The 27636-nt window shown below is 48.6% G+C and overlaps 2 protein-coding genes across 12 annotated transcripts; both read left to right on the top strand.

Annotated features, from left to right (window-relative positions):
• Positions 1-7: 7 nt before the first annotated feature.
• Positions 8-14328, top strand: RNF40 (ring finger protein 40). 3 transcript variants are annotated; one of them, XM_083584154.1, is made up of 20 exons: positions 8-297; positions 1591-1787; positions 3330-3497; positions 3824-3950; positions 4045-4281; positions 5314-5435; positions 5545-5691; positions 5802-5876; positions 6004-6123; positions 7344-7523; positions 8064-8199; positions 8507-8628; positions 9063-9571; positions 10170-10287; positions 11466-11615; positions 12110-12322; positions 12447-12572; positions 13084-13224; positions 13428-13529; positions 13638-14328. In XM_083584154.1, the coding sequence occupies exons 2-20, from the start codon at positions 1656-1658 to the stop codon at positions 13812-13814; spliced, it is 3102 nt and encodes a 1033-aa protein (XP_083440280.1). In that variant the 5' UTR covers positions 8-297; positions 1591-1655; the 3' UTR covers positions 13815-14328. The 3 variants fall into 3 exon arrangements, with proteins under 3 accessions (XP_083440280.1, XP_083440279.1, XP_083440281.1); XM_083584153.1 differs by lacking the exon at positions 8-297 and adding an exon at positions 415-522; XM_083584155.1 differs by lacking the exon at positions 8-297 and adding an exon at positions 652-713.
• A 1823-nt stretch (positions 14329-16151) lies between these two features.
• Positions 16152-27518, top strand: RUSF1 (RUS family member 1). Of its 9 annotated transcripts, none has more exons than XM_083584206.1 (15): positions 16868-17009; positions 18163-18331; positions 19294-19371; positions 19675-19789; positions 20723-20768; positions 21310-21342; positions 21942-22047; positions 22657-22758; positions 22878-22948; positions 23130-23314; positions 23722-23779; positions 24406-24476; positions 25585-25743; positions 26590-26667; positions 27219-27518. In XM_083584206.1, the coding sequence occupies exons 2-15, from the start codon at positions 18182-18184 to the stop codon at positions 27311-27313; spliced, it is 1347 nt and encodes a 448-aa protein (XP_083440332.1). In that variant the 5' UTR covers positions 16868-17009; positions 18163-18181; the 3' UTR covers positions 27314-27518. The 9 variants fall into 9 exon arrangements, with proteins under 9 accessions (XP_083440336.1, XP_083440334.1, XP_083440331.1 ...); XM_083584207.1 differs by having other exon boundaries at positions 16928-17183; XM_083584210.1 differs by lacking the exon at positions 18163-18331 and having other exon boundaries at positions 16152-17009; positions 23187-23314.
• The last annotated feature ends 118 nt before the right edge of the window (positions 27519-27636 follow it).

Genomic DNA, 27636 nt, shown 5'->3' with positions numbered 1-27636 from the left:
GAGTATCAGTAGAGATAGAAAAATTAAAGCGACATCATAACATATGTGAATTTTGTTCGGACGCCATAGAGCTAGAAAAGCGCTTTTATTCCTCTAGGGACCTGAGTGTTGGGCGCCGAGTAGAATCTTACTGGATTAAAATTTGCATTTTAAGTTAAGGACCTGAAGCACAAATTTTACATGTTGGATCGAAATCTCCAATTCAAGGGTCTCCTGCGGCGCGCATCACTCTAACTATGGTAAGTCTACAATAAAGGAAGAGCCAATCACAGAGCGCGCTTCCGTTAAGGCTTCTCGGTGAGGTTAACTAGCGCAGCCCTGGTTCGCGCTTTGCCCAATAGCTTGAGGTTGGGTTTGCGCATGCTCACTCGGCAAAGAGGCGAAGCTTGGGCCTTGAGAATGGTTGCGCGAGAGCATGCGCAGTAGGCGCGCTGGCGTTTATCGGCCGGAGTAACGCATGGGGGGCGGGGGGAGAAGGACGAGGAAGCCGCAGCCGGGGGGGGGGGAGGGGCGCTCAGGCAGGTGAGTGTGAGAGGAGACTCCCCCGACACCAGACCCCCCCTTACAGCACGCTCCCTGCACGTCTTCCGCCCCGCTCTCCCCCCGCCTTATTGAGGTCCCCCGCCTTGCCTATGTGGATTGTTCTTAACTGAACTTTCCCCAGAGCAAGCCCCGCCCGCCTTGGCGGGTATTCCGATGCTGCCCTTTGAAAGGTGGCCTCATCCTTCCCTTGAATTGTCAGGGCTGTGAGGTGGTTCCGGCGGGGTCGGGAGTCAGGTGGGGAACCTGTGGCCCTGCAGAGGCTCTTGGGACTGCGACCCCCAGGGTCTCCCCACGACGGAGGGTCTGAGGGGAGTCGGAGTCCCGCAGCCTCTGGTGGAGGGACGCGGGACCCCCACCCCTCGCACCTGAAACACATGCCAGAGAGAAGGAGCAAAGCTGGGCCGAGGGGGACACACACTTCAGTTCGTCTTTAAAAATAGGGCGTGAAGTGTTTGCCTCCTTCCCATTTTTACCCCCACCCTTATTTCACTCCTTATTTTGGTTTGTTAACTCTCAATTTAAGCATATTTTTCCATAGTTTACTTGACTTCCTCTTTTTTCTTCTTCTTCTAAGTCTTACCTCTTCTCCAAGCCTATGCTTTCTTTTTATCTGCTTGTCAACACTTCTCCGCCCAGCAGAGCTCTTGCTACAGCACCAAGATAGACATCAGTGGTTCAGCAGGTGCCTGTTCCTCATTAACTGTCTCTGTGCCAGGGGACACTTGTTGGTTTGTGGCCTGGTATATAACTTTTAAAGAGCACACAGGGGGAGGGGGAGTTAGCAGCCATATCTGCAACTTTTGTTCCCCTTTGTGCCCTATTATAAAAATTTCCATGATTCCTTGATAATGTCACTGCATTTCCTTACCTACCACACACCCCTTTTGCCCTCTGTGTTTTGCTTAGCATAGCTGATCCCCTTCTTTCTGCATGTCTGACCAGATATGGGAAGCAGTACCTGGTCTTGACTATGGGAGGATTAATGTCACACTAGTCTACTCATGGGCAACTACAACTCACCCTCTCTTTTTTCCTTTCCCTTTGTAGCTGAAGCGCTGCCCCCTTGGCTGACTGCTTGATTCCTCTGCTCTCGCCTGCTGCTCAGAGTCACCATGTCGGGACTTGCGAGCAAGCGGGCAGCCGGGGATGGAGGCTCTGGGCCCCCTGAGAAGAAATCCAACAGGGAGGAGAAGACTACCACGACCCTGATTGAGCCCATCCGCCTGGGGGGCATCTCTTCCACGGTGAGGACCAGGGGATTGAGTGCAGGGTGGAGAAGTACTCGGTGGTGGTGGTAAAAGTCTGAAATTCGCTTCTGCAAGGTGCCATGATGGCTGCCAAATTGGATAGCTTTGAAAGGGGGTTGGACAGATTCATGAAGGATAAGGCTGTCAGCAGCCACTAGTTATGACTGCGTTCTGCCTCAACTGTCAGAGGCAGCTTGCACTGAATACCAACTGCTGGGGAACCTGAGCTTGACAGTACTGTTTCCCTCAGGTCCTGCTTGTGAGCTTCTCGTGGGCATCTGGCTGGGCACTGTGAGAAGAGAACTCTTTCTACATGGCAATTATTTGTTTTGATTTTTTAAAATAAAAAAAACCCTTCTGGAAATAAATGTTGGGAATTTGGGGGCGCAAGTATGCTCCAGATCAGGCTTTTTAAATAGGCAACTCTGTAATAAAGAATATTATATAGGTTGGGACCAGAAAAAAACAATCCATGCCTATAATTTTGCCTAGAAACTGGATGTTGGTAGCTGGGTATCTGAAATATCTCTGCAGGACTGGTGGCATAAAATTAGATGCTAAGATTTAGGAGTTAGAAATACCTTCCCCCATCACTTTTAGAGGAAAATGTTAAGCAGCAGCTTCCAGGTTTGCTTCCTGATGTGTACCTTTTCAGCAGGGGCATGGGCCCCTGTGGCAGATTTTTGTCTTTTAACAACACCAGTTGTGATTTCAAAGGCAGTTTTTACTTGGTCAGAACAGCAGCAGCTGCTGGGAACTCAGAAAAGTAGAGTTGTGGCCTATAAATGACTCAGGTTTATATAGGGGCCTTCCCTCACCTTAGCTTTGCACACGAGTAGAAATTAAGTACCGTATCAAGGAGAATTGCAGTTGGGCAACTAAGCAACAATCTTATTGGGAGAGCAAAAGTTACATCATAGGCAGGGGCTTGATGAAGAGCAAGGCCATAGGTTCACCTATCAGTGCCAGCAAATTCCTTCTCACTCTTTAATAGGCATACTGACTCCTTTATAACATCCTTCCACCCAACATCCTCTTCACGCTTACTTTTACTGTCTATATGCTATCTGTCAGTGTATGCACAGCAATACGTTTATCTATCTTTAACTAAAAGAATAGAAAACTGCCTTATACTGACTCAGACTGTTGATTGGTATTGTTGGCAGTGTCGGGCACCAGCTTTCAGCAGGGAGTCCTTCCTAATCCTCCATGGAGATGTTGGGGTTCAAATCTGAGACCTTTGCAAATAAAGCATGTGTTCTGCCACTGATCTGCACCCTTTTAGAATTAATGGTCAATTTAAAAAAGGGGGGTGGAATTCATTCTAGTTATAGTTTTGTGCCTCATTAGGGTAAATGATGATGGACCATATTTTTCTTTAGGGTGCTGTTGATGTGTGCGAGTATCTCTCCCTCTCTCTCTCTCATCTATCTATCATCTATCTATCTAATAGAACTACCACCAGAACTTGGGGTTGTTGATGGAAACGGCCGAGGATCATTCTGTCATTTACATTCTGACGTTCGTGTTTTATTTCAGGAGGAGATGGACCTCAAGGTGCTCCAGTTCAAGAACAAGAAATTAGCCGAGCGCCTGGAGCAGCGGCAGGCCTTTGAGGACGAGCTGCGTGAGCGCATAGAAAAGCTGGAGAAGAGGCAGGCCACTGACGATGCCACTCTCCTGATTGTCAACCGCTACTGGAAGCAGGTCAGGGCGCCTTCCTGGCCACTCGTTTCCTTTTCTTAAGTTTCTAGTCCTTAAGGTTGACAAGATGAGGTTGATGATCAGTTCAGCAGCTGGTGGAAGCGTTAGGAAACCAGCAGGGCATTAAGCAGAGCTTCTAAGTGGTTGGGGAGTGATATTTTCTCGTGTTGCTCCTGTGTCACCTTCCTTGTGACAAGCACAAGCCAAATGGAGATAACTGGAAGCTGGATAGTTTTGGTATTCACCCAGCCCTGCCTGTGGCATCCCCTATGTCCTCTCTTTCCCTGTGTCCTTCTCAAGCCGTCTCTCCCCCCCTCCAATTTCTACAGCTAGATGAGACCGTGCAAGTGCTGCTGAGGCGATGTGATGGAGAATGCGGCCAGCCTCTTGAGGAGCCCAAGTTGGAGATGACGGGAGCCGAGTTGGATGCCGCTCTCCTGGGGCAGGAGAGGAGAGGTGAGCCCAGCTCTTTCTGATACAGGATGCTGGGAGGAGACGCAGCTCCCGTCCTCGGAGCCAGTAACCATTGCTGTTCTTCTGGTCCCCACAGAGGCAGTCCTGTCCCCCGTTACTCCCCCCGCCCCGTGGAAAGCCGGAGCGGGGCTTGTGCTGAACGAGTCAGCCCTCTCCTTCTTGGCGACCTTGGCCAGCAGCAGCAGCGAAGAGATTGAGCTGCAGCTCCAGGAGCGCATGGAGTTCTCCAAAGCTGCCGTCTCCCGCATCGTGGAGTTCTCTGACAAGATCCACCGGCGCACTGAGGAACTCTGCCAGAAGATCCACGCCCGGGGTGAGGCCAGGCCCCTTGTCAGAGCTGGGCTGAGCAGGCACCTTTTGAAGCATTAGTATAATTATTTTATTTATCACATTTATTTCCCGCATTTTTCTCTAAGGAGCTCCAGGTGTTCTACATGGTTCTGCCCTATATCATTTAATCCCCACAACAACCCTATGAGGTCGATTTTGACAGCATTCCCAGGATCCTTTACATAACTTTTATTTCCAGGCATCAGTTAGAAAAGGGAGGTTTGTTTTTTTTATGATATTTTAAATTAAATTTTCAAAAATACAGAAAAAAAGAATCCGTAGAAATGAGCTAGCAAAAGCAACAAAGCAAGAACAAGAGTTATGGATAAAGCTGTCTACTTTGGCAGCTTTTTGGGGGAAAGGTCCTTTTGGAGTTCAGTTGGGTCACCTCATGGGATCTTTTATTGATGCTGACATGAATGCTTCTATTATTATTATTAATTGTGCTTCATTCATTTTCAAGGGTATATTATTATTATTATTATTATTATTAACCTGTTGAGATGGTAAAAGCCTGGTATTAAAAGGTTTGGTTCCTACCTGTGTCCGAGATGCTGACCTAAACAGTTCTCTTGCTTTAAGGGCAAAGCAAACCAAAATATGTTCTATTTGGTATCAATTGATTTTGTTCAGTTTATGTTGGGGGCAGAGGGGGCATTTCCGAAAAGCCCTAATATGATTTGGAATTCATGTGGAATAGATAGTAGAAAAGGTTTGTTAGAAATGGAGGCGTAAGTGTTGCATGAGGTAAATAGGACCTGTGGAGAAACCAGATAACTTTCTAAAGTAATGGAAAAGGGAAATTGTTGAGATGCAGAATTCTGGTCCCTTGAGGAGAGAGGTGTTGGAAGCAGCACGGTGTTTTCTGTTTTTCTCATGCCTGTGCAGTGAAGGAACCGTAAGACGTTTTAATGCAAACATGTAAATAGCCTATAGCAGCCAGCTGAGGAAGTTGCTGGGAGCGGGGGCTGGGAGTTGGTGTCCTGGGTTCTCAGGGGCCTCTTTCTTTCCCCAGTGGAGTTTGACCAACTGGAAGAAGCAGTGAAGTCTCTCAACAAGGACCTGATGAGGGAGAATCGGCACTTGCAGGACCTGACCACCCAGCTGCAAGAGAAGCACCATAAGATCTCCTTGGAGGTAGGTTCCTTGTCAGATGCCAGCAAAGGGCGGGTCCCATAGCCAGTGCTGCTTTGTGGGAGAGAATCATTCTGAAGCCCGGCGTGTCTGCATCTTTTTGCTTGCTTAGTACACGGAACTACAGGACAAGGTGACCTCCTCCGAGACCAAAGTGCTGGAGATGGAGACGACCATCGAGGACCTGCAGTGGGATATCGAGAAGCTGCGCAAGCGGGAGCAGAAGCTGAACAAGCACCTGGCTGAGGCTCTGGAACAGGCAAGCGAAGACCTTCAGGGGCCCCCTGTTCCCCCCGCCCAACCCATGGGCCAGTATGGGTCATTGTAGCATACAAGGCACTGAACTTTGTTCTCTAACTCCTTTGGCAGCTAAACTCGGGCTACTACGCATCGGGCAGTTCCGGCGGGTTCCAGGGTGGGCAGATCACACTTAGCATGCAGAAGGTAAGCGGGAGAAAAACAACCGGGGTGGGGGTGGGGTGTCAGTGGCGCTGGGATGCGAGTTTTGCAGGTCCAAGTGCTTCCCTTTGCGGAATCTTCCTGCTTCAGTTTTGTGCCTGGGCTTTTGCAGTTTGAGATGCTGAACGCGGAGCTGGAGGAGCACCAAGAGCTTGCCAACAGCCGCATGGCGGAGCTGGAGAAACTGCAACATGAAATGCAGCAGGCTGTGAGGACCAATGAGAAGCTCAAGGTAAGGAAGAGCATCCTGTGGAATTTGGGGAAGGGAAGCAGAATCCCCTCTAGTGGTAGGCTGAAAATATGCTAGTATGACCAGGAATGATGATTTTTGGAGAATCTGCTTTAGAGCCACTTTTGCAGGTACAGGGTGCAGAGGGATATTATTTATGTTTCTAGTCCTTGTGATGGGGGGAGGCGGTGTCTCTGAAGAGCTCTGTTTCTGTGCATTTCCAGGTTCTCGCCATCTGTGTAGTGTAGTGCTTCAGTGTTTCATGTTCTTCTTCCTCTTGGCACCTCAGTCCATTACATGCAGGTCCTGCTATCGGAACACTTGTTATCCAAAATCTCATTTATCTGAACACAAAGAATTATTCACAAACAGCTGACTCAGATATCCAAACTGCTGGAGTTTGTCCAGTTCTTTACTTGTTTGTTTTGCTGGTCAGCAGCTGCTGTTTCAGGCCGAAACCATGGCGGGAAATTAGAGCGATTGGACAAATCGGGGAACAAGAGAGATCGGACAAATCTATTTTTCCTTTGTTTTACTTTTGCTGATTGGCTGCAGCAGTTTCAGGCAGAAAACATGGAGTGAGAAAGCATGGATTAGAAATGTTCCTATAGGAAATAATGAAAACCATTAACTTGTTATATGCATGCTTGCCTAATGAATGATTTTCTGAGAATGCATTGTGTTCAAAAAGCAGGACCTGTGTGTTCTTTGCTTCCTGGCAAAAGAATTCCAGATTGACTTTGGGAAAGGCCCATAGCTCAGAAGGTCATGTGTTCAATCCCTGGCATCTCCAGCTAAGGCTGGAAATGTTCACTGTCAATCAAAAGTGCTGACCTAAATTGACCAATGCTCTTGACAGATTCCTATGTTCCCATGACTCCCCTTCCCCCAACATTTATCAATAGAACCAAACCAGTTCAAACAACTTCAGATGCCTCCTTTAAGTACACTCATGCATGCAGCATCCGAAGCCTTTCAGCAATCAGGCAGAAAGGCACAAGCCTCCGGCTGAGTATCTTGAGCCTTTGACACATTTGCTGCTGGTGGGGTTTTTTTGTACACTTGCTATTACACTTAATACACCCGAACATGCAGGATGGGGCATGTTTCTTTTAAAAGAGCCACCAAGACCACTCCCAGGGGTAATGACGTGGGGCAGTTGACGTGGAGAGCTACCGTGGCTCTCCTCCCCCAGGCACCTGTTCTCTGCCCTTCCCCTGCAGGTGGCGCTACGGAGCCTGCCCGAGGAGGCGGTGAAAGAGACGCTGGAGTACAAAGTGCTGCAGTCTCAGTTCTCGCTGCTGTACAACGAGAGCCTGCAGGTGAAAACGCAGCTGGATGAGGCCCGGGCCCTTCTGCTCACCACCAAGAACAGCCACCTGCGCCACATCGAGCACATGGAGGTGAGGGAGCCCGTGAAGTGTGTGCGCCTGCTCTCTAACCCCTGAAAGGGTAGTCAGCAGGCATGCTTAAGTCTTTCCTGTACCTCTTTGCTTTGTAGCATTAGATAGAATGGTAAAGAAAGCAGTTTTGCAGTTTCATAGAAGAGCACAAGGGCCCTGCTGGATCAGCCAGATGCCCCTGGGAAACCCATAAGCAGAACCTGAATGCCAAGAGCCCTGCTCTCCCCACAATGCCAAGAAACTGGCCCTCGGAGGCATCCAACAGTAGAGGAAGACATAGCCGTCATGGCTAGTGGCCACTGGTGGCCTTCCTTTTAGGCCCTGATAGCATAATCTCACGAAGCCCTGGGTGGCATCCAAAACTAGCCATTGAAATCAGTGGGCACCCTTGATTTAGGTTCATTTCAGTGGGAAGAGCTTACGCCCCCACTGTTTGTCAGACTGCGAAAGTTACCAAGGAGAAAGAGTGGTCTTGCACCCTGTTCTCCCCCTCCCCCCCGGCTGATATTACTTGCCCCTCCCCATCTTCCTCGGCAACAGAGTGATGAGCTGAATCTGCAGAAGAAGTTGCGGACGGAGGTGATCCAGCTGGAGGACACCCTGGCCCAGGTGCGCAAAGAATATGAGATGCTGCGCATTGAATTTGAGCAGAACTTGGCCGCCAACGAGCAAGCAGGTGAGGCTGCATTCCTTCCCATTGAGCATTCGTGGTTTGGCCCCAAATGAATATTTTTCTCCCTTTAATACTCTAAGGCAGGTTTCCCAGAACTTGGGTATCCAGCTGTTCTTGAACTACAAGAACATCATCCCAAACTAGCAGGGCCAGTGGTCAGGGATGATGGAAATTGTAGTCCAAAAACAGTTTGGGAAACCCTGCTCTAAGGTCTGCCCTGTGCAGAAGTCTATCTCCTCTTCCAGTCATCTGCCTACCAAATTGTTCATTCTCACTCTTCTCTTCCCCGCTCCCTCCGTTTGAACCCAAGGTCCCATTAACCGAGAGATGCGCCACCTGATCAGCAGCCTCCAGAACCATAACCACCAGCTGAAGGGCGACGTGCAGCGGTACAAGCGGAAGCTCCGGGAAGTGCAGGCGGAGATCAACAAGGTGGGGCTACAGGAGGGGGAGGTTTCAGGGGATGACCCCCCAAAGGAATCTCTTGGGGGCTGCATGCTGGCGGTGGATGGGGCCGGAGCCCCAAGTGGCCAGGACACTCCTTCTCTCGCAGGAACGGAGGACGATGCCTTTCCCTGAGCCCAATCCATTTGTCCATCTTGCTGAATATCGTCCTTCCTGTTTTCAGAAAGGAAACATTTTCAGCCCTACCTGGAGATGCTGGGGAACCTGGGAGCTCCTGTGTGCAAAATAGATGCTCTACCACCCAGCTATGGCACTTCTCTTTGTATTTCTCCTCCTTCTACCTGTATGACAGTCTGCTGGGGACTGCAAGTGGCCTTTGACCCCTGCTTTGAGCTCCATAATTCCAGGTGCTGTGATGGCCACCTTACCCTGCAGCTCATGTCCGTTTGTTCTTTGCTCAGGTTCGGCTGCAGCAAAGCGGCTATTCCTCCAGCTCCACGGCAGCGCCCCCTACGCCAGGGGCTGAGGACCCCGCAGGGCTGCTGGGGCCCCCAGGGGCTGCCACCATGAAAGAGGAAGAGGGAGCAGCGCCTCCCGAGGTGAAAAAAGAGCCCAAGGAGGTGCAAGTCAAGAAGGAGCCCAAGGAGGAGGCTGCTGCCCCCCAGCCTCTCGGGATCCACGAAGGGGCGAAAAAGGAGGAAGAGGAGCCGCCTGCCCCACAGCCCCTCGCCCCACAGCCGCCCCCACCCCCCCGCGCCAAGGAGCCTGAGCGGTCCAAGGGGCGCAGCGGCGGGGAACGGAGCGGGGATCGCGAGAGATCCCGGGACCGGGACAAAGAGGCCTCCTCCTCTTCGTCTTCCTCCTCGTCCTCTTCCTCGCGGGATCGGGAGAAGCAGAAGGGTGGCGGAGGCTCTGAGGATCCCAAGAAAAAGGATTCCGATCTGCTCAAGCAGCTGCGGACTGAACTCAAGTGAGGGAGGTGGAAGATGGCGCTGTTTCAAAATGGGGGTGGGGAAGTGGGGAGAGCAATCTTGTGCAGAGAGAAGCTAGACAAATGCAAAGGATTTTTTGAGGGGGATAGCACTGGGTAGGGGAGGGCATGATGGCCTCAGGAAAAGCCGTGAACCTGGAGGATCTGTGCCAGTGCTTTGGCTCCTGGGAGAAGCTGCACCTCTGCACTCAGCAGAGAGGGAGATGGGGTCTGGAGGGCTTTATTGCAGCTGAAGAGCTGGAGGCCCAGAAAACGCTTTGCCAAGATTTTAGGGTTTCAGGAGGCAGGCCTTGGTGGTAGGCTCTCACTCTGGTGTTTGGGCCCAGGGGGAGGTAAGAAAGATCCCTGTAAGCTAGAACTTCGCTGAAATAGTTACCCCCCAACTGAGAGGTTCCTTATAAGACAGTTTGAACCCTCCCTTTGCACCCCCATAGTTTCTCATAGGTCTCAAAGCAATAACCCCGGCTTAAAAGCTTGCCACCTCATGGTTGATGTCTGGGGAAAACCTTGGCACCATGGGGTGCAAGGTCTCTCTCCCCCCCCCCCCACTTCATGCTGACCTTGTTTCCTTCCCCAGGAAGGCTCAGGAGAGTCAGAAGGAGATGAAGCTACTCTTGGACATGTATAAGTCAGCACCCAAAGAGCAGCGGGACAAAGTGCAGCTCATGGCTGCTGAGAAGAAGACCAAGGCAGAGGTGAGAGGCCCACCTGTACACGGATGCCTGCTGCCATCTGAACATTGCACTTCCTCTGCCCCCCTTTTATTCCAGCTCTTCTTTGCTTCGGTCAAATGCGCTACTCTCAATCTTAATTCCCTCAAGCGTGGATCCTTCTGTAGTTAAAGAGATGCTATCCATGCAGAGCTGGGAAATAGCAGCAAGCTGGACGAGGGAGGAACCCCAAAGTTTGGCGGAAAGTACAAAAATAGTCCCTCTGTCCCCAAACAGTCCGACAAGGACAGGGCATGCTGGGTAGGAGCAGAATGCCGGGTGGTCTGGAGGGATGTGGAAAGTTGTGTCCTGGGAAAGGGTAGGGCTGGCTGGCACTCTGAACATGAGCATTAGGCACTGTCAAGCTTTGGTGCAGGTCCCATTGGCCCCTTCTGCTAGTTCACACTTAAGTATGAGTGAGTCAGAGTCCTCTCTAGGGTTTTTATTATTATTCAATTTATATGCCGCCCTTCATCCGAAGATCACTGTATCAAAACACAAAATACATAACCCAAAGCCCCCCCAATAGTGGACATCTGAGTGACAGTATAGCATAAAGTTAAAGGAACCCCTGATCATTAGGTTCAGTCGTGGCCGACTCTGGGGTTGCAGCGCTCATCTCGCTTTATTGGCCGAGGGAGCCGGCGTACAGCTTCCGGGTCATGTGGCCAGCATGACTAAGCCGCTTCTGGCGAGCCAGAGCAGCGCACAGAAGTGCCGTTTACCTTCCCGCCGGAGCGGTACCTGTTTATCTACTTGCACTTTGAGGTACTTTCGAAATGCTAGGTTGGCAGGAGCAGGGACCGAGCAACGGGCGCTCACCCCGCTGCAGGGATTCGAACTGCTGACCTTCTGATCGGCAAGCCCTAGGCTCTGTGGTTTAACCCACAGCGCCACCCGCGTCCCTGACAGTATAGCATATTGGCATGCTAATTCTGGGCAAGTTGATGTGGATGATGCATCTGGACAGTAGCTATCATAGTTCCCCAAAAAGGAGCTTGGGGTTGGTTGGTTGTGCTTTTAAAATGAGGGCGAATAACATTGTGACGCTTGCAATTTGGCTTGTCCTGCCTTAGTGCTGGGTGATGGATTTGGCAGCACTGTGTTGAGGGACTAGGGATAAGGAGTCACCCCTGTTCCCTTTTACTCGGTCCCCTTGGTAGGTGGAGGAGCTGCGGGTGAGGATCCGTGAGTTGGAGGAGAAAGAGAAGAAAGAGAGCAAGAAAATGGCAGACGAGGATGCCTTGCGCAAGATCAAATTGGCCGAGGAGCAAATTGAGCACCTGCAGAAGAAGCTGGCTGCCACCAAGCAGGTATTTGGCTGTGGGAGGAGCCAAGGTGTAAGTTGTCCTGCAGGGTGGAAGCCTTCCCATTGGTTCAGTCCATCTGTAGCCATCTATAGACCAGGGTTGGGAAGATTCTGGCTCACTGGCTCACCAGGGTTTGGCCTGCGAGGCCATTTTTCCAAGACCACTTTCACCTGTCAGCCATGTCAGCTGATGAGCAGGGGGTTCATTCCTGCTTTCTGTAGGGAGCAGCAGTATGTGCATGAGTTCTCCTTGCTGATGGGTGCAGGATTCAAGGCTCCTTGGCCACCACTTCCCTGCACAGCTGCAGTGCAACTTTGGCAGGTGAGCAGGACCACCCACCTTTCAATCGCCTGATGTCCTGATGCCACCAGGGGATTGACAGGCACCCCCCAAAAATCACCAGGGGTGTGTGTGTAGTAATAAGGGAAGCTGCAAGGGCAAGGAGGGAGAACTTGAGCAATCTCGTTCCCTTCCTTATGTCTGCTCTGCTGGGGCAGGAGGAGGAGGCTCTCCTGTCCGAAATGGACGTGACGGGCCAGGCTTTTGAGGACATGCAAGAGCAGAACATGCGGCTGAACCAGCAGCTGCGCGAGAAGGATGACGCCAACTTCAAGCTGATGTCGGAGCGCATCAAGTCCAATCAGATCCACAAGCTGCTGCGGGAGGAGAAGGACGAGTTGGCTGAGCAGGTGCTGGCCCTCAAGTCCCAGGTAAGGCAGAGCCTGTCCCCCTACCTCCTCACACAGTTGTGGAGCCTGAGACAAGGGGGGCGGGTCTTGAGGGGAGGCTCCTGCCCCACGTCCTGAAGGCTGTGGCTTTGGTTTCCATGCCTAGGTGGACACCCAGCTGTTGGTGGTGCAGAAGCTGGAGGAGAAGGAGCGCGTTCTGCAGGGGAATCTGGGCACAGTGGAGAAGGAGCTCACTTTGCGCAGCCAGGCCCTGGAACTCAACAAGAGGAAGGTGAGGAGAGGGAGCTGGGAGGAGCCATGGGCTGAACTGGGAGACAATCAGGGCCGTGGGTACTTGTGCTACAAAACGCAAAATTATTTTCTAGGTCAGTGAGTCTTTTTACAAGCTCAGTTCTTCAATCTTGAAACTTTGTTATATTTTTTGCCTGTGTTTTAGATAACATATTCTGGTCTTGTCAGTAATTGGGGTTGGGGACAATTGCAAGCCCAAGATCTGGAAATCCTGTTCCGTCTCTCTCCCCAGCCCCTCTGCTTACGAAGTTTCCCCAGGCATTGCTCATCCCCTCTCAGTTGGTCTCCATGGCCTTAGGGGGCTAGAAACTAGAAGCAGAGATTCCCAAGCTACTGCGCTCTCTTCCCATTGCTGGTTTTTGGGTGCACACAGTGCAATTGCGCTATGTATTCACAGCCCCAGGAATGGGGTGCCTTTGTTGGGGCTGCTTGTGTCTGATTGTCCTTGGGAGATTCTGAGGTGGTGGCTTCTGCTGCTTTTCTTCTGACAGGCAGTGGAGGCTGCCCAGCTGGCAGAGGACTTGAAGGTGCAGCTGGAGCACGTGCAGTGTAAGCTGAAGGAGATCCAGACCTGTATGGCCGAGAACCGAGCAGCCAAGGAGAAGGAATCTTTCAACCTCAAAAGAGCCCAGGTACTAGGAGAAAAGAGGATAACTTGTTCTCCTCTGCAAGTGTGTCAGCTGCTCTAATGCTCCTTTTGGTTGAAAATGTTATATTTTTTAAAAAGCAAGTTACTAGCCCTCATGGCTGCTGATAAATATTTCTCGGTATGCCAGTGTTACCTTCCGTCTTGCTAACCACCTTTGGGATTCATTGACTTGCATCCCTTCCTCAGGAGGACATATCACGCTTGCGGCGCAAGCTAGAGAAACAGCGCAAAGTGGAGGTGTACGCGGATGCTGATGAGATTTTGCAGGAGGAGATCAAGGAGTACAAGGTGAGGAGAAAGGAGCAGGCTAGTTGGTTGGTTGGCAACCCAGGGCAAGCCTTGTTGGGGAGAGCCAAGTCAAGGATCTTACACGAATTATCTGTCCCATATCTCCAGGCCAAGCTGACCTGCCCCTGCTGCAATACCCGCAAGAAGGATGCTGTCCTCACCAAATGCTTCCACGTCTTCTGTTTTGACTGTGTCAAGACACGCTACGACACCCGCCAGCGGAAGTGCCCCAAGTGCAACGCGGCCTTTGGCGCCAATGACTTCCACCGCATCTATATCAGCTGAACACCTGGGTCCAATTTCCCGCCCAAGGGGGGTCGCTTTCACAGACGGTGCCTGGATCCTGTGGCTTACCTAGCAAAAACCTGCCTCGGGTCCGCATAAGACTCATTCCTCCCCCACACCAGTTTTCTGGCTCTGCTCCATGGACCCCTTCCCAAGCGTTTAAAATATTTTGCAGAGTTTCCTTTTCAGTGGTTTACTTTCTCTTCTCTCCCCTTGCCCGTATACTTCCTGGGTCTGTTTCACTGGATCACCTCCTTAGATCTGAGGAATCCTCTCTGCTGCTGCTGCTGCTCCTCTTCTCGGCATTTCCCAAATGGTCTCCCTCCAAATTGCCTTTGGATCTTTTTCTTCTTCTACCATTTTGAAAACTTTTACGACAACCACTGTCTGCAGGCAGCAGTCATGCAGATCAAACGCTTCCTGTCGGAGAGGTGCATTCCTATTCTTCAGTTATTTTAATAATTGTTTTCCGTGTTTTGGAAGTAAAAGTTGGAGATGATCTGCTCCTGCGAGATCCCTGTGTTCTTAGAACCTTGTGTTCTGCTTTCTGGAGATGAGTTCTGGGCAGGATTGGAGGTTGTGGGGGCGGGGGGGGGAGGCTTTTGCTATGGGTAATTCCTGGAGGTTGCATTGAGCCCCACCAGAGCAAAGCTTAGCTTTGTAGGGTGAGGAGGGTTTGAGGAGACAGAGATACACAAGGAATCACGCATGAACCCCATGGACTGGCTGTGCATGTTAACGTAGTCACAGCAGACTTTAACCTTTCCATATTCAGACTCACTTTTAACACAAGCCTTTGTTTGAGGAGTAATAATATTTGTATGGTGGTTGTGCTGCTGTGGTTGTGACGCACCTTAGATGAAGCTGCAACCCAGTAGCTGGTCCTTATGTAGCAGTTTGAAGACCAATGTAGTAACAGACTCACTCTTGAGGAAGGAGGGCTGAGTGGAAAGTGTTGTGAAGATTGGGGGGGGGGGGAATAAATAGGATCTGGGCTAACCAGGACTGAGCAGACATGGCTCAGGAACAAATGGTACACATTTTACAGCTGTAATGTGAACTGTCACCAAAGAAGAAAAGCACAATGCAAGTGGCTAGAGGAATCAGCAGTGCAGGGAAAGAATGGATTGTCCCCTAGCAATTCACTAGGCCAGTTGAGCTGCAGGATAAAAGGACCAGTTGCTTTTACTACTACTGGAAAAAGCCAGCCAGAAATAAGAAGAGTAACTTTTTAAAGTGAAAGCTTGCCTCCATCTCAAATTCTGTATGTAGCTACAAGTATTGTACAAATATGGAAGGGCTTTAGGAATTCTTTGTATGTATTTATTTTACAGCATTTCTATGCTGCTTTATTATTTTTTTTGTATAACTCACACAACCCCCTCATAGAACAAGAAGAGATTAAAACGAAGTCGAGTGCTGGGGTCCTGATGAAGGCCAGGAGTTTCTGCTGAAGTCACTTGTTAGCCAAAAACACAAAGCAGCTCAGAGCTGTTGTTGCTTCTTAGATACCACAACTTTTTGGTCCCTGGAGAATCCTGTTTCTAAGATCCCATCCACAGAAACAACTTCTTATACATACAAATCTTAAATTTTCCATGTGTGTGCTAAGCAAAGTCAAACTCGGATAATGCAAAAATGAAAGTAGCTTCCAATTGTCACTTTTCTTGGATTCAAGTGTAGAGCTGGATCACTTTGGGATACTGGTGTCCCCTGTTCCTATCCCAGTCCTGCTTGTCAGAGATAATACAACCTTCAGTGACAAGAGCAAGTTGCATCTATTGAAAATACAGCTCCCCCTCTCAATATTATTCTCTGGCTCCATTTTGGTTAGAAAGACTTCTTGATGTGATGTGATGTGCAAGGCAGGTACAAATCAAGTAGCTCGTCGTTGTTGTTTAGTTGTTTAGTCATGTCCGACTCTTCGTGACCCCATGGACCAGAGCACGCCAGGCACTCCTGTCTTCCACTGCCTCCTGCAATTTGGTCAAACTCATGCTAGTAGCTTCAAGAACACTGTCCAACCATCTTGTCTGTTGTCCCCCATTGCACCTTGCTAATTCAGATGGAGACCAGCAGATTGTATGCACAAATGTTCTCCACTTCTTTTTTTAAAAATTAATAATTATGGGATTTATTGCCACGGCATGAGGTGGTGATGGCTGTGGACTTAGATGGCTATAAAAGGGATTCAATAAACTCGGAGAGAAGCAGAATTCTATGGACGGTCATGACAGCAACTGCAACGATGGAGGACCACATTTCCCAGAGCTCCTTGGAACCGGGGTTGCAACTCCTCCCGTCGTTCCTGCTGGATCCTCGGCGTTTCCGCATTGCTGGAGGTGCTTCTCGGAGGACGTGGCTGCCTATTTCGTAAAGGGGAAAACGGTTCCCTTTCGCGTGGAGTTTTCACCCCTTTGCGCCCCGTTTCTCTCCAGCTAAATCCCGCGCAGTAAAGAACTGCTGCGTCAGCTGGGAACGAACCAGCTCCAGCCCCCCAAAAGAACGGAAGGCGCCCCCTTTCTCTCTCCCCCCTATAAAGCCCCTGTGCCTTCGGCGGCTGCATGCCAGGCAGCAATTCCACCTGCAGAGCTTTCCCCAAGTCCACGCTGGGAAAAGCTGCTGCCAAATCTGTGTACCTCTGCAAGCGTTTTAAGCGGCGATACCTTCCCGGATAAGACTTCATTTAAGAACCTGGAGATTGGGTATTCGGGATGCGTGTAAATATGCATTTTCCATCCCCGCAAAAAAAGGCTTTTATTATTTATTTAACAGTAGTCTTGTGCTACCGAGCGCTTTAATTACGGTATAACTTTTAATCTATATAATTTGCCAGCTGGCATCGTAAGCCTAGTCCACAAACCCTTACGCCGTAAGACATTTGTTAAAAGAGTTTCCACAACCTGCAAGATCCTGCGCCGCTGTGACAGATTAATATGGCCACCCCTCCGGATTTCTTTTTCTTCCCTAAGAAGCAAACACTCTACTGTATCTTAATAACGAAGGAGGACACGGGTTAGGGAGAGGAAGAGCCACTCAATGCCATCCAAAACTACAGCCCCCATAGTCCCTTGCAACTATCCCCCGGCATCCTCCGCAGCCCTAACCTCCCCAGAATGGAGCAACCGAGACCTGCCACTTGGCGAAATAGATCTGGGCGCTGGGCGGGTGGCGCCTGGACGGCGGCTTGCAAAGGTTAGGCTGGGCTCAGGGTGGCGGTGCCATGCCAACCCCCGGAGAGAGATCCGGGAGCCAGCAGGCATTGGCGTGCGCGCTTCTGTCAGAGCTGCCAGTCAACAATCACTGCTGGGGAAAGCTGGCTTCCGGATGCGTCCCCCGTACATTCTTAGAGCTTAAGTGACAATATCTGTATGTATGCCCAGGAGCTAGGTGCAAAAGGGGGTTGGTTTGCCTGTGCTGAATACTTGGGGATTCCCTCTGTTTATAGTGTTCTAGGATGCACACGCCTTGAAATGTGGAAGGTTTTTGTTTTGTTTTTAAAGCAGCCAGCATCTGAAAACGACTTAGCTGGGGCTTTTGGGATAGATCAGTTGTGTCGGTAAAGTGGCAAGCTGTCTTGAGTACTTCGTGAAAGTAGTGTAATTTATTGGTTTTATTTAGCAAAATTTATACGCCGCTTGATTGTGATACGACCTTTAAGCGGTTTACAAGAAATATAAACATTATCGATAAGGCCAGTGAGAAAGCAAATAAGTGTAACATTTATAATATAATTAAAACCAGCAGTGAAAGATTAGAGCACATCAACAACTACATGTTGTCTGGTAGGCTTGCCTAAACAAAAATGTTTTAAGCAGAGGCCAAAAGAGAATACTGGGAATTTCCAGGAAATTCTGGGAATTGCAACTCTGTGAGGGGAAAGGGGGTCTCCTAACTACTCTCAGGATGCTTAGCAAACTACAGTAAGAAGTGTGCATGCACACGAAAGCACATACCAATAATAAACTTAGTTGGTCTCTAAGGTGCTACTGGAAGGAATTTTTATTTACGGTATTTATTTATTTTGTTTCGACTACGGCAGACCAACACGGCTACCTACCTGTAACTACAGTTACTAGGATTCCTTTGGGGAAGCCATGACTGTTTAACGTGGTATGCTACTACTTTAAATGTACAGTGCAGGGGGAGCCCTTATCAGAGTTTAAGGACACATCCCAGTCAGGTGCCCCGAGGAGAATCCAAGGGGCCAGGTAGAAAGGCTTAGAGGGCCACATCTAGTCCTTGGACCTGAGGTTCTCATGTCCTAACCTATGCATTCCTATTCACATATTCTGTTTCTCAAATGCAAAGTTAACAATTGATTACTAATACTGTGTGTCCTTAACAGCTTAGGAGCTGCTTGAGATATGACCAATTTGGGGGTTCAGCCACTTTGTATGGAAAGTTATGGCTCTCGCAGTGCTCAGCACTACCGGGCCTTGCCTGATGGGAGGCTAGACTGCATTCCAGACGGACCTCAAAATCGAGGATTCCGTTCACTACGGGAGATCTTCATGGTGAGAAAACAGCTTCTGTTGGTTTGTGTTTCCAAAAGGCTCCTGAATGTTGTATATGCAAATTATTATTATTTATTAAATTTCTCTTTCCCTCTCTCTCTCTCTCTCTCTCTCTCTGTGTGTGTGTATATATATATATATATATATGTATATATGAGAGAGAGTGTGTTTGTATATGGACACACACACAAACGTCCATTGTCCATTTGTGTTTTTGCAGGACAGATTTAGCAGAGTGGATGGAAGGACTGTTTGGTGATAGTGGTTTAGCAAGAAGATACTAGAGTGATGGGATGAAGGATGCTTTGGTGTGTGTTTGGGTGTGTGTCTCAGGTGTGGGAGCAGAAAGGGATAAGTGATACCAGATGCATCATGGACGCTGCATGATTTGTGTTTCTGAAGAAGGGAAATTGGTTGGGAACAAATGTAGGACAGAATTTGGGTGTGATGTGTTATCTGTCAATGGGAGTGAGTGCTGCGTATTATGCCAGGTTGTGTCTTGGCAAGAAGGAGGGTGAAGAGGAAAAGCATCCCTGACTCTTAAAAGATGTTTTCAAAATGCTCAGCAAGCAAACCCTCTTCCCAGCGACCTCTGGTTATTGTAGCTCTGGGAGGGGAATAGGCGTCTTGTAGCAGCTCTCAGCACCACTAATAAACTACAGTTTCCAGGATAGGATTCTTGGGGGAAGCCATGACAGTTAAAGGGGTATCATAACGCTTGAAACATATTGTGTGGCCTTAAGTGTGGGCATAGAAAGCAACGTATCTCTGGGACGCAAAAACAATGGTCTTAAAAAAATCGAAGAGGGGCTGCTGAGCCTACAGCCACACTTCTCTTGGGACGGGGGTGAGAGGGGAAATGTGTGGCAACAAGTCCAAAGTACTCCACAGTCAAAGCGGATGTGTCTCAGTGGTCGTGAATTAAAAAACAATGACAACAACCTCTATTCTCCTTCCTGCAGTTGGTCTTCCTACCCCAGGGTTATCCGGAAAGTGTGAGTTCAGACTACCTGGCCTACCAGATTTGGGACACGGTGCAGGTGAAGGCTCTATTCTCCATCCTGGTGGGGCAGGGGTGGGCGTGGTCTGCTTTTCGGTGGGGTGATTGGTTTCCAACATCCTGCTCATCCTCTTCATTATCAGAGGCTGGAAAAAGTGAGGGCATCAGTTCTGTGGAGGGTATTTTTTTAAAGGAAGTATTTTGGCTTGGATGAAACTGTGGTTTGAGGCAGGATAGGATATCGAAGGCCCAAGGGAAGGTCTCAAACTGGTGGTTAAGTGGGGCAAAACCCTCCTCTGTTCTGCCCTAACTGCCCCCCTCTCTTTTCCCTGCCCCAACCCAGGCCTTTGCCAGTAGCATCACAGGGACTCTGGCCACCCAGGCTGTGCTGAAAGGGGTGGGAGTCGGGGATGAGGCTTCAACCGTCACGGCTGCCACTGTCACCTGGATCCTGAAAGGTGGGACTTGCCCTTCTGTTAATCCTCTGTGACTTTTCCTCTTCTGATCCTTTCCCACGGTTAAAAGTAGCTCAAGGTGCTTGCTTGGAACTTTAAATAAATGCTTAGTAAGCTTGGGACGCGGGTGGCGCTGTGGGTTAAACCACAGAGCCTAGGGCTTGCTGATCAGAAGGTTGGTGGTTCAAATCCCCGCGATGGGATGAGCTCCCATTGCTCGGTCCCTGCTCCTGCCAACCTAGCAGTTCGAAAGCACGTCAGGTGCAAGTAGATAAATAGGGAAGATACCGGCAGGAAGGTAAACAGCGTTTCCGTGTGCTGCTCTGGTTCGCCAGAAGCGGCTTAGTCATGCTGGCCACATGACCCGGAAGCTGTACACCAGCTCCCTCGGCCAATAAAGCGAGATGAGCGCCACAACCCCAGAGTCGGTCACGACTGGACCTAATGGTCAGGGGTCCCTTTACCTTTACCTTTAAGCATTTAAACAACACTTAATTTACTGGTGCCCACAAAATCAAACCCTCTTTACTGCCCCACAACATTTAGGAACATCAGAAACAGAAGGGCTAACAGTATAAACAGTACAGCTAACGCAATAGAGCCCATGGCTGAATGTGGCCTAAGTTCCGGCAAGTGGGGGGGGGGATGTGCCATGTAAAACTGCTCCCTCAGAGCCTTTCCCCAACTCTGTTCATCTTGATTTGAACCCAGAACTACTCAGGTTAAGGTGGGCCCCCTCAGCACTGTTCTCCCTTTTCCAGTTCATTCCTCATCTTGCCAGCAATATAGTCTCTACCCCACTCCAAAAAGAAGCTCCTGTAACTTGCAGATTCAAACTGTGTTGCAAGCCAGCTTCCTGTAACCTCCAATCTCACGTGGACCAGTTGCCCCTTTGTGGCAACCACTGATGTGTGCTCTCTATCCCTTCTTCCTCAGATGGGACTGGGATGCTGGGCCGAATTCTCTTTGCCTGGAGTAAGGGGTGAGTCCTGCTTCCGCCCTATGTTGTTGATGCTAGTGGGGGGTGAGGAGGAGGAAATGTGCAAGGGTGGGACTGTTCATGTTTTATTTATTCCAGTGCATTGCTGGATCAGGCCTAAGCCCCATCTAGTCCCACCCCCTTTTCATGCAGTGCCCAACCAGATTCCTATAGGGAGCCCAAAAGGAGGACCTGAGGGCAACAAAGGGTTTTCCCCACTTGAGATTTTCTACCCCCCATGAACTGGTACACAGAGACATGGAACAGAACCATCATGGCTAGAAGCCATTGCTATCCCACCTTTCCTTCAAGGTGGCATGCATGATTTTACACCCCCTGCCCCAGTTTTATCCCTGCAACAATCTTATGAGGTAGGCTAGGCTGCAAGGGGGGGGGGCCTTCGTGGCTGAGTGGGGGTCTGAACCTTGGTCTTCTGCCCAATCCTAATCTGACATTCTGACCACCAGCTGTTTTCCGAGTTTGATCTCTGTGGGGCCCTGTCCTCCTCCTTCCCACATTATCCCATTTCCTTTTTATCTTCCAGGAGCAAACTGGACTGTGATGCGAAGCAATGGAGGTAAAGAGGGGTGTTTTGACCCCAACTTCATAGGTGTCCTCCTCTCTAACTGCATGTCTAAAATTAGGTACAAATCCAGTACTTTATCACCAACTGTACTTTCTGTTGGTTCATTAGCTAGGACACTTTTAGACATATGTTCCAGTTGGAAGGACGGTTTATGGCTTTGCTTGAGTGCTAGTTTTGGTTTACAGGCACATACATGTGCCCATCTGTAGTATGATAAAAAACAAGACCAGTAGGAGCCTTATTTGGTGTGCGTTTACTTATTAATTTCACTGATGGCTCCAACTGTTTGAAATATGTTGAAATATATGTCTTTCTCTGTGTGTACATATGTATGTATTAATATTATTGACTACTGGGGAATACAATAAGGGCGAAATGTGTTTGAGTTTATTTTACTGAGTTGAGTGATTTTAGGCCATGTTTGTAATTGTTTATACTTGTGATATAAAATGATTTTATGACACCAGTCCCACAGGTTGTTGTTAATTACCTTCTTGTGGGTTTGTGCTTAGACAGACACTTGATGGGTCAGTGTTTTCTCTTTGATTGACATTTAATATCCCCCCCCCAAAAAACCCCACACCTCTTAGGCTCTTTGCTGATGTCCTGAATGACATGGCCATCTTAATGGAGATCCTGGCCCCAGCATTCCCAGCATGCTTCACTCTCATTGTGTGCATCAGTGGCTTCTTCAAGGTAAAAATAAATAAATGAGGAGGGATGGGAGTTGGCTTGGTGAGATGCTGGGATAATTGAGATGTGCAACTGGAGTGGAACTTGGCGGGTATAATGGGTGAGACATTTATTGTAAGGTCACGTTCACACAATATGTTAAAAGGACTATGGTGCCACTTTAAACAATTGTGGCTTCCTCCAAAGAATTCTGGGACCTGTAGTTTACCCTCACAGAACTACAATTCCCAGAGTTCACTGGGGATTGGCTGTTAAACCACCCTGGGAATTCTACTCTGGGAGGAAAATCAGGGGTTTTTAAAGAACTCTCCAAACCCTTAACAAGCTACAGCTCCTAGAACTCTTTGGGGGAAGCCACTGTTTCACCTGGTATTATAGTGCTTTAAATGTATGGTGCAAATGTGGCCTAAGGCTTCTGTGAGCCAGTATTGGGACAAAGCTTGGTGTCCGTTTTCATCCTGATTTTCCTGATGGGTTGTGGATACCCTGGGGGGCTGAGGAGGTCATGGTGTCATGTTCTGTCGTTTGTTTGGGAGGAGTATGTAGTTGTGTCTGTGTGTGACCCACAAAGCTTTCTGTTCTCCTTCCACCTCCATTTTCTCTCTGCTTCAGTGCATTGTGGGAGTTGCTGGAGGGGCCACTCGGGCAGCCCTCACCATGCACCAGGCCCGGCGGGACAACATGGCCGATGTTTCGGCCAAAGATGGAAGCCAGGTGAGAGTGCTAGGGGGTGTGGATGGGATGAGGCATGCTTTGGCCAACTCTTGTTAGGGCTGTGCAAGGCCTGAGGCCTACCATTTGCCTTCTGGTGACGTCCTCTCTTGCTTACCCAGGAGACCCTGGTGAACCTAGCTGGCCTCTTCTTCAGTCTTCTCCTCATTCCTCTTGTAGCAGACAATCTCCGGTGAGTGGAAGGATGCTGCCTCTATCTCTCTGTGTGGTAGATAGGGAGGTGGGCTGTGGAAGAGCCAGGTTTTACAAGGATAGAAGGCATGGAAGTGTTTGGCAGGGGCCACTGAGGGACAGAAGAAAGTCCTTTCTTAGGTGAGTCTTTTCTCTGATTTGTCTGCTTCCTTTCCGTTCAGCCTCACTTATTCCCTCTACGGCCTCTTCACTGCCTTGCATCTCTACGCCAATTATAGGGCGGTACGATCCGTCTGCATGGAGACCCTCAACTGTGCCCGGCTCCGCCTGGTCTTGCGGCATTTTTTGCAGCGGGGTAAAGTGCTGGGACCTGCTCTCGCCAACCCTCAGGAGCCTCTGGTGCCAGGTAACAAAGGGCTTGTGTGTAGGGGGAAGGAGGAGTGGTGCCGCCTGAGAGCTTTGGCCATGCTCATGCCATCCGTCTCTTCTTCTTCTCCCCCACCCCATCCTTTGGTGGGAGAGGGAGACCATAGAACTGACAGTCACATTATGCCCCAGGTCAGAGATGGGGAGCCAAACGCAGCCCTCCAGGTCTCTCTGTATGGCTCACTCAGCTCTCCTCAGTGACATCTCCAGTTGTAGATAAGAGCCATAGTCTAAAACATCTGAAGGGCACAAGGTCAGGGAAGGTTTTGCCATCGTGTCTGTCACAGTGGTGACCTACCTTGGTTTCGCCAACATGGTGGGACTTCAGCAAAAGGCCCTCAGGATTGCATCCTTAAAAACCCAGAGGTTTTTCACCCCCATGTCTAGGGTTTCAGCAGGAGCTCAGGGTGAACCTTGGGACACCACTCCACACTGTGGCCTCCAGGTGAGTAAGAACTATCAGGTGCCCCTTTAACCCTCCATTCTCTGGAAGATAATTTGTTCCTAAGCTTGCCGTTTCTTCGTGAAGTTTTTCAGCCCACTTATTATAACTAAAAATGTCCAAGTGCATGACTTAAAAATGATGAAAGCAATAGCAATAACAATCGAATAAGATTTCCTAGAAAACTGGTTTAAAAACAAAAAAGTACATATCAGGAATAAAACTGAGCAGTGTACAGAACAGAGAATTAAACATGTAAGAGTCCAGGACAGGCTTGGATAAGTGGACTTTTGAAAGTGTCACAAATTTCTTGAGGGGAGGGCATTCCAGAGGGTGGGAGGCGATCACTTCCGCATTGTTGCCAAGTGACAATGTGTAAATATAACCTGGAAAAGGTGTCTATAGGAATTTTAAAAGTAATGTATTTCAAAAGTAAAAAAACCCCATGCATTTATTTTACTGAAAGGCAGGCTTCTAGATGCAGCCTTTGGTCCCAGGGCCTAAACTTATTCTTCCTGGGTGCAGAGGAGTCCCAGAGGTTTGTCTTTCAGATTGAATTTCCCATCCTGGCCACGGTACACCTGCATCACTTTTTGGCATTCATGAATTTCTCTTCCAACTCCGACCAGAGTTGCAGATTTCCAGAAAGCCCTTGAAGGGAATGCCACAAATCACTTAATCTTCGTCAACCGAGCAGCAGGTGGGTCGGTGAGAAAGTTGCATATATGAAGTGTCTGGCTATTAAGAGCGCAATACTAATCTTGTCTATTGAATTCAGTGGAGCTTACTCCCAAGTAAATGGGGTTAGGATTGCAGCCTGAGGCATGTGTGAAGTTTCCTAGCAATGTGGCATGAAAAAGAGAAAGGTTGCAAATGAGTTTGGGTTGTTGTTTTTTAATCTCATACATATATCCTTTTTTCATCACATTTTTTATTTTGTATTCCCCCCCTCCTAATTATTAGATTGTTGTATTTTTATTACAGTCTGCTGCAAAGCATATATTAATGTAGAAAGGTGGGGTGTAAACTGGAGTAGCAGAAGCAGTAACAATAGAGATGGATATTTCAAGGGGCAGCAAAGTTTGGACCATGAACTAAAGTTGCCTGTTTTTTAAATTGGTCCTGAATTCTCAATCCCAGTTGACGGCTTCACTCTCTGCCAGAGTAAAGGCTGGTCTGGATGCAACCTCTGGCGGCAGATTTGGGGTCCTAGTAGAAAGGTGTGTCAGCATGTGAGATACTGAGCACCATCTTCGCTGTGAGTCCTGGAAAACCTGCTGCTTGCCTTACAGGCCTTACAGGACTGACTCCAGCTACAAAAACTGCTGAACACACTCCTAGGCTGTGGTATTGTTTAAGTTGGGTTTTTTTTTATTTTTGGTAAGTTAATGGTATTGATTTCTGCATCTTTATTTTTCGATCTTATTATTTATGTAGAAATTGTTTCTATTTGGTTGTGTACTTTTTTATGTGTTTTATTTATTGTTTATTACTTTTGTTAGGTTTGCAGTGATGTGAATCTCGACACTTTGTAAGGCACCTTGAGCACAGTTTTAACCAGTGCTCCCCCCCCTAAAAAAACGTTTAGGGGTACTCTCATTTTGACTCAAGAAAATCACCCTTTGATAGTTCAAATAAGGAAAAATAAATACAGTAAATGGACAGAAGTACAAAGATTCACAAAACGTTTAGGGGTATGCGTACCCCTGTGCCCCCCCGAAAAAAGCACTGATTTTAACTATGGAAAGGCGGCATACAAACAAAATGATGATGATGACCTTGCCCCATCTCTCTCCCTCCATCCCCAGGGACTGTCTCCATTCTCCTACACCGACTGGCAGGCAGCGTGGATGTAATTAAGGCCTGCACTCACGCCTTCCTCCTGGAAGTCCTGCTGTACCAAGATGTGACAACGTCTGCCTTGGAGGAAGAGTCTCTCCTGAATCTGCAGCGTAGGCTTCGTGAAGGTGATGAACCAGGAGGGAAGGGGAGTGGGGAGCAAGGACAGCTCAGTGGGGAGGGGCACACAGATTTCCCCTTCAATTTCTGGCATCTCCACGGGTGAAGAATCTTACCCTCCGTTCCTGTGGAGAGTGGCAGGTGGGCCCAGAGCCAAAAGTGGGCGGGACATCCTTCTTGTGTCTCTTTTTCCACGGCCCACTTCCTCCCCCTCACCCCCCCCATTTCTGCCTTTTGGGCCACCTGCATGAAATCAGGTTGAGGACTGTGTGAAATCAGGCAGAGGGGTACATGGTGGTGTAGTGTAGTGGTTAGAGTGCTGGACCTGGGGGAGCAGGGTTCAAGTCCTCACTCAGCAAGAAAGCTGACTGGGCTACTCTGGGTCAGTTCTTCTCTCGGAGGGTTGTGGATGAGGATGAACTGAGGAGGAGGAGAACTTTGTACACGACCACATGCTTCTTGGAAGAAAGGGGGGGGAGATAGAAATGTATTAATAAAATGAAATTAAAACAGCTCTTAAAGGATATGACTTAAAGGGTTGGGAAGGTGATCTTTCTCTCTGACGTTGTACCACCAGTCAAAATGGATGACGCTGGGTTGTCAGGCAGCATAAAGACAGCCGCTTCCGTCCTTATTTTCCGTTGTGTGGTGTTTTTTTTAGAGAGAGATTTCCCCCTTCCTATTGGGCTGCTCCTTGATAGTTTATTTTATTTGCATTTATAGCCCACTGTATACTTAGAGCTCAAGTGCGAACAATGTACCCATTTTAATATGCTGTGCTCTTTTCTTGGTGTAGCCCTGCCCAGGGAAGATGCTCTGATTTCCTTCCTTTTTTTCTTTTTTGGATCATTCAGAACCTGAGAATAAGGACAGCACTGCGATTTCTGAAACACATCAGCTGTTGGACAAAATATTTCCCAGATTCCTGGCAGGTACAGTGGGGTCGTGATATAGACGCTGACCTTTACTTAAAAAATAAAAAATAAATATTCTGAATGCAGCACCAAGCAAATCTATATTTCCACGACCTGTGTAAGTTATGAAAATTAGGTAAGTTATGAAAATTTAATAGATTTGCATCTAGCTGCTTGTTTAGCTGTACATAATAATAAGATTAGTATAATAGCATATTAATTAGATCTGGGGAAAGGGAATCACCTCACCCCTGTTAGAACCCCTGCTCTGATTTCAGAACTTTTATCAGGCTTTGCCCATCACAGATTTTCAACTTAATCCTAAGGAGTGGAAACTTGCTGTCCTTTAAAAAGACTGCAGAAGTTTTTATGATTTCTCATGCTGTTTCTCCTTGCAAGAATCCTCACTCCTACCCCAAAAAAACCATTCAGTCCTGCTTATATTTCACCCTTCTGCATTGTCCTGTATCAGAGAGTAGGAAAGTGTAGGTTGAGAATTAATTGAATGTATAGCTATAGCTAAACAAGACTCCCTTCCTTTCACTTTGGGCCCACCCGTGTCTTCCAAGGATTGACAGCAGCAGGATGGGTAACAGACCGGAACCTTCTGGGCCCTGATGAGTGGCGCGTGGATTGGACCATCCCTAAAAAGAAAACCCTTTAACTCCAAGGGACATTTAACATGGCGACTTGCTAAAGCCTTGGAAAGAGTGGCTCTCAGTTGCCATAGTGATGCCAGAGGTGCTGTCTCTGCCTCACGTGGGGTTGTCAGTGTTTTTAATGCCAAAATGGAGGGGAGCGTAGGGTACCTGCTCCCTCCCTGATTTTTTGAGGGTGAGAGGAAAACACAAAAATAAACCTTTTTTATAAATGTGAAGTTTAAAAGTGTTTCTTCTTTTGCATTGTATGTATGAAAATTTTATATATGTGCATGTAGTAGTTTTGCAGGACCGATAACTTCCTTGTGCATTTTTGAGGCCTGTATTT

This window comes from Podarcis filfolensis, assembly GCF_964270895.1.
Source record: "Podarcis filfolensis genome assembly, chromosome: 13".
In the NCBI taxonomy this organism is placed as follows: Eukaryota; Metazoa; Chordata; class Lepidosauria; order Squamata; family Lacertidae; genus Podarcis; species Podarcis filfolensis.
Note: the sequence above shows the minus strand (reverse complement) of the source record. Positions and strands in the feature narration are given on the sequence as shown.